At 40.1% G+C, this 15,771-nt stretch overlaps 2 protein-coding genes across 8 annotated transcripts in view; one reads left to right on the top strand and one right to left on the bottom strand.

Moving 5' to 3' along the window:
• Positions 1-15,771, bottom strand: part of LOC146516248 (perforin-1-like) — a 579,062-nt gene that overhangs the window by 127,838 nt on the left and 435,453 nt on the right. The window lies entirely within an intron of this gene.
• The window catches only part of ctnnd1 (catenin (cadherin-associated protein), delta 1), a 35,420-nt gene that overhangs the window by 17,050 nt on the left and 2,599 nt on the right, over positions 1-15,771 (top strand). For 6 of the 7 annotated variants that reach the window (XM_085163395.1, XM_085163399.1, XM_085163401.1 and 3 more), the window contains 11 exons: positions 504-654; positions 2,255-2,456; positions 7,111-7,228; positions 7,346-7,502; positions 8,296-8,313; positions 8,633-8,698; positions 11,359-11,486; positions 13,880-14,030; positions 14,172-14,367; positions 14,491-14,675; positions 15,421-15,468. In XM_085163395.1, coding sequence (XP_085019521.1) covers positions 504-654; positions 2,255-2,456; positions 7,111-7,228; positions 7,346-7,502; positions 8,296-8,313; positions 8,633-8,698; positions 11,359-11,486; positions 13,880-14,030; positions 14,172-14,367; positions 14,491-14,675; positions 15,421-15,468 — 1,420 coding nt within the window. The remainder of the gene's footprint in view (positions 1-503; positions 655-2,254; positions 2,457-7,110; positions 7,229-7,345; positions 7,503-8,295; positions 8,314-8,632; positions 8,699-11,358; positions 11,487-13,879; positions 14,031-14,171; positions 14,368-14,490; positions 14,676-15,420; positions 15,469-15,771) is intronic. The other variant, XM_085163398.1, reaches the window with a different exon arrangement.

The following is a 15,771-nucleotide window of genomic DNA, read 5'->3' on the forward strand; positions in this document are numbered from 1 at the left end:
TTGTGTGTTTCCTACCCGATCCTACCCTACTTTGTGAGGTAGGATGGATTCCCAGAACACTGGCAGTGTGAATAGGGATTTTTTTTTTTGTTTGTTTGTTTTTCCCTAACTCTGAAAAATATTAATATATAAGGATCCAGTAAAACTGAGCAACTGGATGAAAAAAAAAAAGTTTCCTTATATATAATTAATTAAACTGTCCATCATGAAAACTACACTAGTGGAGACCAAGAACAAAACTATGAGTCTTGAAATGAGCGTAATAGCTCCCCTTTAACATTTCTTTAATGTGTAAATGTGTACTAATTAGCCCGCTAATTTACCACTAATTGTAGTAATTACTCGTATGAGGAGCTCTGCGAAGACCTATTTAATGCGTGTAGTGCAGCTTCGAGGTCATGACCGTTTCTTGCTAGCGCTCTCCATGCATTTGAAATCGATGCCTTCAAGTACCACTCCATCGTGGCTGATGGCCCATTAAGCTGTGCTCGTGTATGTTACAGGTTCACTACGCAGCCTGCGGCGCACTAAAGAACATCTCATATGGCAAAGATCAAGACAATAAGATTGCCATCAAGAACTGCGATGGCGTCCCGGCTCTGATCAGGCTGCTGAGGAAGACTCATGACCAGGATCTGACGGACGTTATCACAGGTACACGGTGCATAGAGATCCTGGGCTCTGTTTTCAGTCTTGTTCAGTGTGGTTGTTTACTTTTGTTAAGGTGGCTATTATTAATTTAGTTAATGTGTGCCAATTTAGATTTTCATACTAGATAAAGCTGACAATTGCCACCAGTTGGACAGCTATTGGACATGACTTTGCAACCCAACAGAAGTCATTTAGCCAACTGGGAAGAACACCAAGAACCATGCAGCTCCCTGCAAAATCTCCAAAATCCTACACCAAGATAAACTTTAATATAAAATGTACACAAAGGAAAGAGAAATTTTGTCAGGTCAGGATTTAAAACAGATTGTCTATTTAACAAAGGGTCAACGTTTGTACTAATACATGTCATACAACCTTATTTAAACTGTGCATTTTAAATGGGCAATAGGCTACATTGTTGCTTTTCATTGTGCAATCAACATTTATTTCATAATGTTGTGGCTGTAGAACTGATGACACTGCCAAGGTTTAACGTGACAGTGATGTTAGCTTCGCTTTCACAGTGCAGCTCTGTCTGCCTCTGGGACCAAATCTCCACATTGCCCAACCAAAATAGTAAGTTGGTGGGCTTTTGTTTTCCATGGAAACTTCTGGTAGCTAAGTATGGAAAAACTATCGGGGGGAAAAAGTCTTGTGTGGCAGAAAAAGGGAGGGAGTGATGCAACCAAAACTAAATCAAATGAACCTTGGACAGACAATGTCTTGAACCTAAGAGGGATCAAAAGCCACATCAAGATGGCATTGTGCCAAAAAGAAATAACGTAGCTCCTGCTTACTCATTAGCCAGCCCAGCGTTTTTAAAATGTTTTTTGGAAGGGCTGTTTATTAATTTGCTATAGGATTCCTGAGTTTGCAGAAACCTTCAGTACTTTTAAGTTTAAAACACACGAAGACTTGATGATGATCAAAATATAGTCCACGGGGTATATCCTGCATATAAAAAATGTTGGCACTCATGGACGACATTGGCCCTCCCCCAAAGAAATTTTCACGAAGGCTGTGATAAATCTTTAACCAGTGTTTTTAATGTTTAATTTACTCAGGCTTCAACTCAAGTTTTTATGATTTAAAAGAAAAACACTTATATTTCTTTTGAGTAAGCCAGCGTAGTCACCCCACAAAGCCTGCTTGAGCCAAGAAAAACCCTGAACTGACTGTAGGATGTATGTAAACTTGTGTGGAAATAAAGTGGGTGTATTGCATATTTTCTTATTTTCTGTCACACACCGAGGTGTTGCAGTACTCCAATATTGATGACAACTGTTATACTAATGTGCAAAAATCAGTCATTGGGTGATTCCAATCATTTCTGTTGAGTCAGGCAGCACAGACTCTTCCTTGTTCCTTTGGGACCAGTCACACTAGCATGTGTAGCCACCACACAAAGGCTGAGTCCATTATAGTAATAATATATTTGTGCTTTATTAGAAAACAATATTTACAAAGTTTTAATAATTTCTCAGTGATATCAGTTGCAGGAAAAGTGCAAAATTCTCACTGAATCTTTTCGTCTGCTTTGTTTTTTTTGTTTTTTGTATGTTTTTAAAAAAAACAAACATTTTCTTTTTCTTGTCCCCTGAAGGAACGCTGTGGAACTTGTCGTCTCATGATTCTGTGAAAATGGAGATTGTGGACCACGCATTGCACGCCCTCTCCGACGAGGTGATGGTTCCCCATTCGGGCTGGGAGCGAGGGAGCAACGGAGCAGGTGGTGGGGAGGAAAACTGCAAGCCCAGGCATCTTGAATGGGAGACTGCCCTCACCAACACAGCAGGCTGCCTGAGGTATGGAGCAAAGGACGGATGGAAGCAACATTAGAGAAGCAAGATATGTAGCTGGGAAAAGAAAGTGGAAAGTTGCCAGGTCAACAGACTGACAGAGCAGTGGGATGTGTGAGGGAGGATGGAAGCAATGATGAGCTAACAGAGCAGAAGAGCAGGAAATGCATCATGGAGTAGGCAAAGTGAATATGGAGAATGATGGTAGAGTCATAATTAAAAAAATACTGAAGACAAATGTCTTCAGTCAGATTAAACTCAAAACTTTTTTCTTTAAAAAAAATCAGAGCTCTATTTACTTGGCCTTTATAAGATGCTATGTGTAAATACATACATGTGTAGTAGAAGTGTGTTTTAACCCTTTGAAGCCGGTCGGAGCGGGCACGCTCTGTTTTGCGTAACTATTTTTAAATCCCTGTAGAACCGGAACCGCGTAAGCTAGCGAAATAATTTTTTTTGCATATGAAACCGGAGGAGTTGAACTTACATCTTATGCCATCAGCTTGTCCTAGGTCACGGTTTCCTTCCACATATAGCTTTGCAAAAATTGCATAAAAAGCGCTTGCAGGAACAAAAACATAATATTCCAGAAACACGCTTTGCCGATCCGATCAGCTGTTCGTAACACTTCCCACATTGAGACAGACGTCAGCGCGAACGATCGCATGTCCACCATTTCCTGGCCGAAACCGGAAGTGATGTAATTTTCGCAGAAAATGTAGTTTTTTTACTTGTAGGCCTTAAAAGCCTATACTGGTGTTTTTATAAGTCATGTTTGATTTTTCTGAATAGTTTCTGGGATGCTTAGAACTCGAATTGCACTGCTGGAAATAGTTTATTTTGATGCACATGCTGTTTTCTTTGCAAATTTGCATCATAGGATTGTTTTTTGTTTTTCCTGCAGTATATAAAAATTGGTGTATCTCAAAAATAAAACTATGAAGACACTCAAAATAAATTTCCTGTTGTTGTAAACTATTTTTTGCAACTTTTTTGTATTTAAAGTTTTGAGGGATAAGCCTCTTAAATTTCTCCAAGTAGAAATATATGTAAAAAAAAACCAAAAATGATTTTCAATTTTTTTGTAGTTTATTGCACTTTTTGCAATTAATGTAGTTACTATGCACTTAATGCAGACATATTATTAAAATATGGGCTATAACAGTTGTATTGATGTATAGCAACTTGAAATGCTCCCAAAAATGGCTCTACAACATGTAAAAATATAAAGTAAGCTCTGGCGGACTTGGTTCTATGGTAGGTCTTAAAGGGTTAATTAAAACAATCTTTTCTGTAGAAGGAACAAAAACTCCAAGCAGATTCAAAAATTCAGACTTAAAAAAGTGAGTATATTGGAGTGATGCATCAAAGATATTTTTCATGTTAAAGACTCGTACTCTAATTACTAGTACATATAAACACTTCTGGGTTAAACGTCAGTTATATATCAATATCAAAGAAAAGAAAAATTGCCCAGTAACTGAGCTATCAGGAGGGGAGGGTGGGGTGACAGGAAGGGAATTTCAGAGATTACGGGGAGGGGGGCAAGCAGAGGACAGTGGGGCATTGACTTTTCTAGTATAAACAGTATGTTCAGGCCTGTCTTTCTGTTATCTTGGATTTCCCTCAGCCTTAAGTCTAATTATAAAATTGTTACTCGCAGGTGTGGAAACGCATCTTATCTTGAGGATTTAAAAAGTTCAGTATTTACAGAAATGGTTCTGGACAGCATCTGAATTGTTTTAAGTTTATTTTTTATTTATTTATTTATTTTTGACGTCCTTGTTTTGTTTTTTTTGCCTGTCCCATTTGGTTCTTTAGCCGTCCGAATTGTTGTCTGAAGACCAACAAGGATACCCAATGGATTTATTTTGCCAAATGGATCATCATGGCATTGCCGTATTGGTCCATTTGATCGACCTTTGTTTTTATTATTTGTTATTTTATTTTCAGTTGTTACAGACGGGACAGACATGAGTGAGGGATAGGAACGGGAGAAAGAAAGAGGAAGGAAAAGAAAAACAGAAGGGGAGAGGGACAGTGAGAAAGGGGGGAAGAAAATATCTCCGGGGTCACCTGTTGAGTTTTAAGTTAATTTGGCACTATATACCCACTTCAGCAGCTCAGTTATTTATGCATTCTATGATATTTTCTCATTTTTCATATTGTATGACAGTTTGGACCCAAGCAGCGCCATCTACAATTCAGCCTGTGGTGTCCTTATATAACCGATCTTTAAAAATAATGGATAAAAAATCTGTTCGGTGGCATCGCTGTCACATTTTAAAGAAATATAATCTACTTAGTTTTAAGAGTTTTAATCATCTGTGTTTTCTTAAATTAGTTTTTAAATATATAAATAGGATGGCCCCAGAATGTCTCAATGGATACATCCAGAGACAAGATAGTAATCGTGTTACTAGGAGTAAGGTGAACGGCAACTGCAAGATATTATTTCGCAGATCTACATTCGGTCAGTCAGCTTTTTCTATAAAGGCTTGCCATCTGTGGAACTCACTTCCAACCGATATCAAATTGATTACAGACATTAGATCCTTTACATTGAAGTTTAAAGTGTGGTTAAAGGGAAATCAAAGTTGTAGTCATTTTAACTAATGATTTTAATTTTATTTTAAATTATTGTCTATTAATTGTAATTGTATTTATGATGTAATTTGGTTTTATGAAAATGTCTGTTTTATTGTAAAATGTATCTATTTAGATTGTAAGCCCAACACGGGAAAATTGTTGAAAATTAGCAGTAGCTATAAACATATGTGCGGTACATCAGATTCACGTCTTGCATTTGAACTATGTTAAACCGCACTGTCCCTTTTTAAATAAATAAATTCAAAATTTCAGCCTGACATTACGCAGGAGATGCCAGAGCTAAACAATCTCTTAAAAATTGGGCGGTTGTACTAGCATGTTTGTGACATAGTGCTGGGTCACTACGGCCTTTGACCCAGACAATTGTAGCACAAGTTGTAATTGGCCTTCCTGCAGCCAAACTCTGCAGTTTCTCCGCTCACATTGTTCAGACCAGTTGAAGAGTAGAGCTCACACGGAGTGGGAATGCCACACTCCTACAAGCTTTTGTCCATTTCTAATTCCACTTAACAATATTCAGACAAACAAGAACGCTCTCTTCATTGTTGCCAAATAGACGGGGAGTGTTGTGCAGAGATTTTGTGTCAGTGAAGCTTCAGTTGCACTGCTGGGTTTAATGGTTAATTTAAGGTCATTATGAGTGCAGTTTGTTTCGCCTTAATGGATATGTATATACGCAGCAATGTGAGTGCCTTAATTATAGTATAAATTATAGCCAGTTTTGGGCATGTGGTAGCCACTATCTACATATGGGTCATTGAAACGATGAGTGTGTCATTTCTGTTTAAAGAGCCATAAAAAGCCATTTTCCAATTCAACGCTTGTAGGAGATCTTTGACAGAGAACTTGTTTTCTGAGCATTTAATGACTGTATTTACTCAGGAAATTCCTCTTTAAGTTTTAATACTTAGTGGATTTCCCTGAAAATATTCATCTCTGTGACTGTAAACCTAACCTTTAGTTTCACTTTATGATTTCGTGTCACTTCACTGTCGAACTCTAAACGACAGATGGAAGGCAGAGTTAAACTTTTATGGCTTCAGAAGTCATCCAGGCATATCGTGAACAGTAGCACACATGTCTGCCTTATGTAAATGGTAAATGGCCTATATTTGTATAGCGCTTTTACTAGTCCCGCCTAGGGACCCCAAAGCGCTTTACACACCCAGTCATCCACCCATTCACACACACTGGTGGAGGCAGCTACAGTTGTAGCCACAGCTGCCCTGGGGCAGACTGACAGAAGCGAGGCTGCCATATTGCGCCATCTGGCCGATGGCGGTGAAGTGAAGTGGTAGGTGAAGTGTCTTGCCCAAGGACACAACGACCGAGACTGTCCGAGAAGGGGCTCGAACCGGCAACCTTCCGATTACAAGACAAACTCCCAACTCTTGAGCCACGATCGCCCTGTTATGTGTCTTCTTTTATAGCTAAGGTTAGTGAAGAGGATTAGGGTCAAACACTATTTTATTTACATTTGTAAATAGATATCGTCTTGCTTTTTTCTGTTTGTTTGAAATAAGTTTAGCAAATTTCAAGCGTCGTTTTTTGGAAACCGGGACACACTTTTTCTTTTTCCTGCCGCAGTCCTGATTTGATTCAGTCAGCATTTTTTATTTTAAACGTCTGCCTACCGCAGCATGTAAATAAACTTCTCAGACTATGTAGTGAAGTCAGATGAGTGCCCTGTGCAGTGAAAGAGAATGTGTCCTGGTATTATGTGAAAGGGTGTGTCTGCCGACGGGAAACATAAAAGACGAAAGGCCACGACACTCAGTTTTCCAGCTCTCTTGAATCTTTTAAGTGCGGCTGAGTCAGAGAGCAGTTGAGAAAATTGGCCCAGAGATGTAACTCGATCTTGTCGAACTGTACTCTCTTTGTAAACTAGTACATTTAACAGGAGTTTCATTCAAACTCAATGGGGGTGTGCTCGGGCATTATGTGCTGGAATCCTTTTGTAGTCACTATAGCAGACTCCTTCCACTCCCCTTTAACCTTTTCTAATCTGCGTTCTTGTTTCTCCTCTTTTAAACTTTCCTCTCGATTAAAGAAATGTGAGTTCAGAGCGAAGTGAGGCGAGGAGGAAGCTCAGGGAGTGCACGGGATTGGTCGACTCGCTCATGTACATTGTCAAGTCCCAGATTGACTGTAAAGATGTGGACAATAAGGTATGTGGACACATTTGTTTGATCCTTGTTGCTTTTGTGTGTTCGGTAACATTTACCTGTGAATTTACAAAGAGAAAGGCGGCATTTTGATTCTTAACTTTCTCTCCATCTCTGCAGTTGACAGAGAACTGTGTGTGTCTGCTGAGGAACCTGTCCTACCAAGTGCACCGTGAAATCCCCAACCCCGAGCGCTACCTGGAGGCCACACCAAACCACCAAGGCCCCGCCTACTCCAGCAATAAGGGCAGTTGCTTCGGTTCCCGCAAGAGCAAAGGTGTGTGCCTTAGACAGCGATAGCGTAGTTTTCATTCAGTATCGAGAGCATTCGGTGAGGTCACATCATCTCACTGAGCTGATACCTGCACATACACACAATCGTAGACAAACACACTTACACAAACAAAGCCAGTCATCAGCACAGGAATGTTAACCCCTCCCCCCTTTAGAGAAATCTTATCCTCTCTTCAGCTGCTCTGTTTGTGTTTCACCGAGAGTATTGATTTGTTTTTGTCCGACTACAGCCCCCACTACAATTTGCTGGCTTTGTATTACAAAGTCAATTGCAACAACTACGTGTTAATGTTGGTATAAATATGTCAAATGTTTCGTTTTTTAGTTTTATTTTTCTCCCTTTATTTCTGATTTGACTCTTTACTTTTAGAAGATAGTGACTGATGATATAAGAGTGAGTGGGGAGGTGGTAGGGCACAACTTAACTCAGGCTGCTGCAGGTGAGGTATAGAGCAGCCCCCAGGTAGTTATTTTGTGTTTGTAGCTACTCTACACGTGTACGTTATTAATACATTTGTTGTACAATTTTATGTGAATATGAAATTACATGTTTGGTTTGGGCGTTTCCCTGCATTTGCTCTATCTAGCCTTCATACATGGCATGTCACATGCTGATTCTGTGTGGTGGCAGTGCTGCTTTTGGGGTGTAAACAGGTGTTTACTGAGTGACTCAATTACGGCTGCTTTCCTTTTTACTTAAATGCTCTCTCTTCCTCCTGTTCTGCTGCTCTTCTCTTTCCCCTCCCGCCCTACATCCTCCTTCGGCCTGGCTGCAGATGAGTGGTTTTCCAAAGGTAAGCTTTCTTTACCTGGCTATGCACTTTACCTCTGCTTTGTACTTTTGTCTTGGAGTGGGTGCAGTAGGATCATGGCTTAGATAACAGAAATGTTTTACTAGCGCTGACATGCCCTATTTCTTAATAGTGGAACACTTGTAGAACGTGCACTGTAGTTTTTAAATCTTCGTGTTTGCCCTGAAGAGCACGTGTCTAACCAAATCAGAACACATGTACTAACAGCGCATGTGTCAGTCTGAAAAAGCCGTCACACTCGGTGTCAACAGCAGATTGTTTTGGCATTTTTGTTGATGTTAATGTTTAATGTTGCTTCCAGGAAGGAAAGATGAGGATACGGCTGATGATACAATAGACATTCCAAAAAGGACCTCACCTGCTCAAGGTAAGCAAAGGCTCTATGAACACCTTTTATTGAATTAAGCCTTTATAGAAAACACTGAACGTGTTGTGGTGACAGCGGTCTCTCATTCAGACGTAATCCACCTTTAGGTGACTGTTTGCCACAGCTCCATTCACAGGCAGACACGTAGAGAGGATGTCATAGTACACCTGAGTTATCTCTTATTTGTTACAAATATCAGGTAAACTTGGTGGTTTTTTGACATCAAATATGTTCCTTGTCAACTGATAAAGCGCTCGGACTTCTGAAAATGTAGTTTGCTCTGGCTTTGCTGCTGCATGCACAGTTTGATGTAAGCTGTACCTCGCTCCATCCACATGGACTCAGAGGACCACTCTTTTTGATTGCAAATGGCAATAATGCATCAGCAATTGGTGATGCATTGTTTATAATATACTTTCTGTAATTAGAATTTGGAAACAGAATTTTGTGACATACGACTGTTGTTGCAATACAGCTTAGAATAATCTACAGGACAAAAATCTAAATCTGGACCATGAATACTCATGAGATGATGTCCTGTTGAGCAGAGTGGTCATTAGGGCTGGGCTATATCATACCGTTCACGGTAATACCGGTGGAATTTTGGGCAACGATAGGAAAATGAAATATCGCGATAGAATATGGGTAAAACGCGCATGCGCAGTGCCTATGTTTACATACGCACATGGCGGCTACGCAGAATGAGAAGAGCGAAAGTGGATCGTTAAATGAAACGGATGAACCAGAATTGGTTTTTAAAAATGCTGCAACTTCAGTGGTGGAACTGGTTTAGCTTTCGTCCATCAGATACACAACAAAGCACTATTTTTGGTAGAGCATGCTAGCGGGCCGTCGTTATTACCGTGTTGTTTGGAAAATACGGCACACTTAAAATCAATCGTTTGATTTTTCTGAAAATCGACAGAGCCCCTTATAATCTCGTGTGCCTTATGTATGAATTCTGGTTGTGTTTACTGACCTCGAAACGATTTTATGTACACGGCGCTCGAAAATCTGTCAAATGTTTTAGAATGACTTCGCTAAGCTACGAAGCCGCACCGCTTGATGGATTGTCGGAGCATTACGGCTATATTAGGCAGGTGCTTCGCAGAGTGATACGTACTGTGCTTCAACATAATATTACCGTATTGTGTGTGTATAACCTCTTTTTAAGTTTTGTGGATATTATACATGGTTATGCTGAGAATATGTCGACCAGTTTCCACTGGAAATGCCTTTTGGTTAAACTGTCAGCAAGGAATTTGCATTTCCACTGTTACATTTTTATATAACTTTAATGCACATAAAAAACAGCTGCTTGTTTAAGTGAAAATACATTGACGGGTTTTTTGCACTAATAAAGTTGTGGAGTTGTAAAGTATTTTGTCTAGTGTCAATTATATCGTCAGTTATATCGTTATCGCAAATTTTCAAATGTATATCGTGATAAATATTTTTGGTCATATCGCCCTGCTCTAGTGGTCATGTAAGGGCAGCCAATATGAGCGCTAAAAGAAAGACAGGAAGTGGATGGGGACAGTAAAGGAAATGAGTTACAGCCTTTGCTTTTTGAAAGTTTTGCAGATTTCTGCCTCTCTTGTCATTTTCGATTTCATACGTTATCATAACTGCTTCTGGAAAGAGCTGTTGTTGTTGTGCACTTTTTCATGGGAGATTAGGAGTAGACACACACGGGATCTCTGCCCTTTTCTCTGATTGGACTTGCTGTGCTTTAAGAGGCTTTCAAGACACCACAACAGAGACGTTCTCTCTATCGCAGGGGTCGATGTAAAGGAAGATTTATTATACTATGACAAATGTAGATGTGATAGTGGTCAGGCTCCTCCTGAGTCTTCTGCTTCTCTATCAATCGTCTCTGCTGTTTTAAGAGTTAATATTTGGAGTAAGATCTTCTGTCCAAGGCTTTTGGAGCTTAATGAGCAGACAGTTGGGCACCATTTTTTTTTCTCTACTGAAGCCCTTACCGAGCGCCTATCGGCTTGATGATAGTATAGACGTTTGCTGTGTTCTTATCAAGGTTATTATCGTTAACAAAAACTAACGAAATAACGAAAACTAGAAGTGAAAAAACATCTTCGTTAACGGAAATAAAAACAAAAAAAGGAAAACTAACTAAAACTATAATGAGTGTTCACAAAACTAACTAAAATTAACTGAATTTATAGCAAAAATGTGTTTAGTTTTCATTGATGTGTGCGTGTCATACAATAGTCAAGGGTGAAAATGAAGTTTAGTTTACAGATTTTCAAAAAAATCTAAACTAAACTAGCAAACAATTGGTAAAAACTAATTAAAACTGATATAAAATTGAAAATCTGAAGTCAAAACTAAATAAATATAAAAACTAATGAAAATTGCAAAACTATTAAAACCCTGGTTCTTATCTGGAGGGCGGCATAAAGAAAACAGTCTGTGTACTTGGATAAAGAACAGATATCACTCCATCTTGATACCACATTCAGGAACACTTATCCTGTTTGATTTTCAAGAATTACTACTTAACATATCCCTGCACATATTGTTTAATAATTAATATGTCTGTATTTTATACTCCTGAAAGATTATTTCTTTATGAAGGACCTGTTACATTATCAATGTTCCCATCACACACGTGTCCACTCTCTGCCTGTTTCCTGTAGGCTATGAGCTCTTGTATCAGCCGGAGGTGGTTCGCATCTACATGTCTCTGGTAAAGGAGTCCCAAAACGCCACAGTGTTGGAAGCTTCAGCTGGAGCTATTCAGAACCTGTGCGCTGGACACTGGACTGTAAGAACTGCCATCTATACTGATCTTTTTCGATTTTACTGTACCAGAACTTTATGTGCTAAGTAAATAAACCAGGTTGGGAAGTCGGAATAAATGGTGCTGTTTTAGCATTAGTCATTGCAATCAAAGGCTATTTCAGGAACATTAGTAAACACTCTGTGAGGATTTCTATTAGATTTGTCTGTTCTTTGAGGTTATCTGTAATCTAACACACAATTATTTTGACTTTGTGCACGTGAGAAAAATCACAGTGGTATTTGTTTAGTCAACACTCCACCTAAAGAGCTGAAGTATTGGTTTACTGGTTGATCTACATTCCTATGCTTACATATGGCCTGGAGCTACAGGTCAAAGCAGCAGAAACAAGCTTCCTCTGAAGGTTGGGTTCAGCTTTAGAGAGAGGGTCTCAGAGCTGCTAGTTCTCTTACACCACAAGCAACAACTCACTGGATGGTAACAGCTCATCCCGTCTACACATGCAAAAAATCAAACCGTAGGTGTCCCTAAATTATTATGTGCAATAATTAGAAATAACAGAGGGAAAACGTATTGAACTCCTGAAGAAAGGGAGGTGTGGAACATCATGACACGCCTGAAATCTATCAGTAATTAGAAAGCAGTTCTGCCACTTAGTCAAAATTAAGATCTGCTCATGATGCGCTGTTGAAGCCATAATACAGTGGGGGCCCCATCATTTCACCATCATTTAAACAACCACGACCAGATGTTCCCCACAAGATTTCACACAGAAGAGTGAAAAGTTGTCAGAGAGCAAAGGACCGCTTGTGGGAAGCTACCTGGAATCAGCAGGTACAAATTATTTTAAAAAACATGTAATGCACTCAACTGCATGGCATGCATGCACTTTGACCACACAAGACTCCGTTGCTGAAGAAAAAACACGTTGAAGCATGTTTAAAGTTTGGTGAACAGCATTTAGACAAGCCTGTGAAATACTTGGAAAATGTAGTCTGGTCAGATGAGACTAAAATGGAACTCTTTTGGTGCCATAATAAACACCATGTTTAGAGGTCAAAAGGCACCGCAACTCATCCCAAAAACACCACAATAGCAGTGAAGTTTGGAGGTGGGAACAACACGGTATGGGGCTGTTTTTCAGCATATGGTACTGGCACGCTTCATATGATTGAAGGAAGGATCAATGGAAACTGAGATATTCTTTATTAAAATCTGCTGCCATCTACCAGGATGATGAAGATGAAACGAGGGGGGGGGGGGTTTCAGCAAGACAATATTCCCAAACACAGCCAAGGAAACTCATGGTTGGTTTCAGAGAAGGAAAAATAACGCTGCTAGAATGGCCCAGCCAATCGCCTGACCTGAATCTAACTAGAAACCTTTAGAAAGAACTAAAGCTTAGATTTCAAAAGACCGTTTGTGTGGAAGACTGGCACAAAATCACACCCGCAACTAGTTTCTCCCTACAGGAGACGTCTCAAAGCGGACATCACCAACCGCTTTTGTAGCAAGTATTAAATGAATTTCAGGCTACGTCCACACGTACCCGGGTATTTTTGAAAACGCAGATTTTTCTATGCGTTTGCACCTTTCGTCCACACGTAAACGGCGTTTTTGGTCACTGAAAATGGAGATTTTTGAAAACTCCGTTTTTGCATTTACGTGTGGACGAGAAAAACGCAGAAAACGCAGCGTCAAAGGTGTGCGCATTTTTTGACGTCACACTGTGCGCCATGTTATTGTTTCGGTGAAATGAATTTCTACAATACTGTTAATTGTTCTCTCTGCAGTGTTTAAATGCCTACATACACACACACACAGTTACTGTCCCTCCACACATACGACTTGGTTCTGCTTCTATGCCCCAGCTTTGTTTACTATTTCCCACCGAGGCTTCTAGACTTCTGATTGGCCAACAATTCTGCACGGTTAGGAATATAGCGCCACCTGCTGCTTTGGCATGTTCCTAGCAGCGTTTTCCTTCATTTCTGCCTTTACGTGTGGACGGGATTATTTTTTAAAACGAAAACAGAAAATCTCCGTTTTCAAAAATACCCGTGTACGTGTGGACATAGCCTCAGTCGGTGTGTTCAATACGTTTTGCTTATGTCATTTATCATTATTGCACAAAATTAAATTTACGAACATCTATCTTTGATTTCTTTGCATGTGTGGAGTGGATGTGTCGTTATCAACATCTGGTGATAATTTCATATCAGCGACATCTTTAGAAATATATTTACTTAGAAAATTGGTGATGTATCCAATACTTATTTTACCCTGTGTAAGTAGCGTTTGACAGGTAACGGTAACCCACTGAGTGAAAAGTTTGTTAAAAACCAAGCACGAGATTTAGCAGCAATGGTCGTCAAGATGGTTTTCTAAATTAATAAGAGCACTTTGTGTGTCTGTAGTATGGCAGATGCATCCGTGCCTTGGTGCGCAGGGAGAAAGGTTTATCCATGATGACGGAGCAGCTGGCTCATAACAACGACCGCGTAGTCCGAGCCATGTCCGGAGCCCTTCGCAACCTGGCCATTGATGGACGAAACAAAGAGCTACTAGGTGACACATTTAACTCTTTGTGTGACTGAGCTTCAGTGAAAACGTTTTAACCAGAGTTTTAAAAAAAATCCCCAGCTTTATTACATACCAGTGTCAGTAGTTGTAAGTATGCTGCAATCTTAATCTTCCCTGTGTTGTCAGGTAAACATGCGGTGCCTAACCTGGTAAATAACCTGCCTGGTGCTGGTCAGAGTCAGCCAGTGCGAGCAGTGTCAGAAGAGACGGTGGTGTCTATACTGAGCACGCTCCATGAGGTGCTGGGCTCCAGTGTGGAAGCAGCCAAGACGCTCAGGGCTGCTAATGGCATCGAGAGACTGGTGCTCATCAACAAGGATGGGTACGCAGTGACAGATGGATACGGATCATTTGGATAATTTTTTCTGTCCACGTTTTAGAGCATCTTGAAATTGTGATAACGGGTTATTTTCATAAATTGCACTTTTCTCCCTCTCGTCTTTAGGAATCGTTCAGATCGGGAGGTGCGTGGAGCCGGCCTAGTGCTGCAGACAGTTTGGGGCTACAAGGACCTGCGGCGCACTTTGGAAAAGGATGGCTGGAAGAAGACAGATTTCATGGTCAACTTAAACCCTCCCACCAACAAACCCAACGGATATGAGGAAAGCACTCTGCCGCTTATAGACAAAGGTCAGTGGTACGAGTCAAAATAGGTGCCACTTTGCTTAAACGGTTTCAGTGTAATGATTGTTACCAGTCTTCTTGTTTTTATAAAATAAATTGTGTAGTGGTGTCAGTTGTTATTCAAATTGGCACTTTAAGTATCTATTCAGAGTTTCACATAATTTCCGTCTCTAAACTTGAGTCTGAACGATTCCTCTGCATGACTGCACCTCGGAAGTTGATTGTGCAGAATGATAACAGGCTGTTTGCAGATATGGAGTTACTCATCTCAGCCAACTTTGGATTCATTGCATTTACAGCTTTGCCACATGGGGAATTTTCAAGAATAGTGAAAGCATATTTGATCTGCACCGCCTCCCAGTCAGTTTTCTAAGTGTTTTTCGCATGTTTTTGTTTTTTACTGTGTATGTTGGACCTGCCTGACTCCTCCCTGAGTGCTGAGGTCAGGCTTAAGGTATAGAAGGGACCGGGCCGCCGGAAGTGTGTGGCAATTTTTGATGCAATGTCAACACAGGACATTTTTAGTACTGATTTAAAAACACAGTTTCATTCTTTGAATTTCAAAGTAGACTGAATCTGGACATTTGCTTTTACTTTTGTTTTAGTTGTGGTGATTTATTTAGTTGTTTATTTTTTTTACCTGTTGAGCACTTTGGTTGCATTAAAAAATGTATTTGTCTCGACTTAATTCTTTAGAATTACAGAGCAATGCATGTATTTCTGACTGTTTTAATATTTCTCTGACACACAGGTGGTAAAAGTGACCGGGAAATGATTCCAATGAATGACATGGGACCAGGCAAGTGTCCAAACACAAAACACACAAACAGATACAACTGACAGAAGAGCTGTCCGACATGCCTTTGCTTTCATTGGCATCAAGTCATCACTGACTTCCAGCTGCTGCCTTTGAGTCAGCGCAGCGGACCATCTGCCTCTGTCCCCAGGATCCTCCTCTGTCACACTAACCCGCTGCATGTCTTCCTTCACGACATCATAAATCTCCTCTGCGGTCTTCTTCTGTTTCTCTTTCCTGCCAGCTCCATATTCTACACCCTTTGTGTATTTATTGGAAGTACCAATTAAACACGTGCTTCTCCTC

The sequence above is a fragment of the Neolamprologus multifasciatus genome, chromosome 6 (assembly GCF_963576455.1).
Source record: "Neolamprologus multifasciatus chromosome 6, fNeoMul1.2, whole genome shotgun sequence".
NCBI lineage: Eukaryota > Metazoa > Chordata > Actinopteri > Cichliformes > Cichlidae > Neolamprologus > Neolamprologus multifasciatus.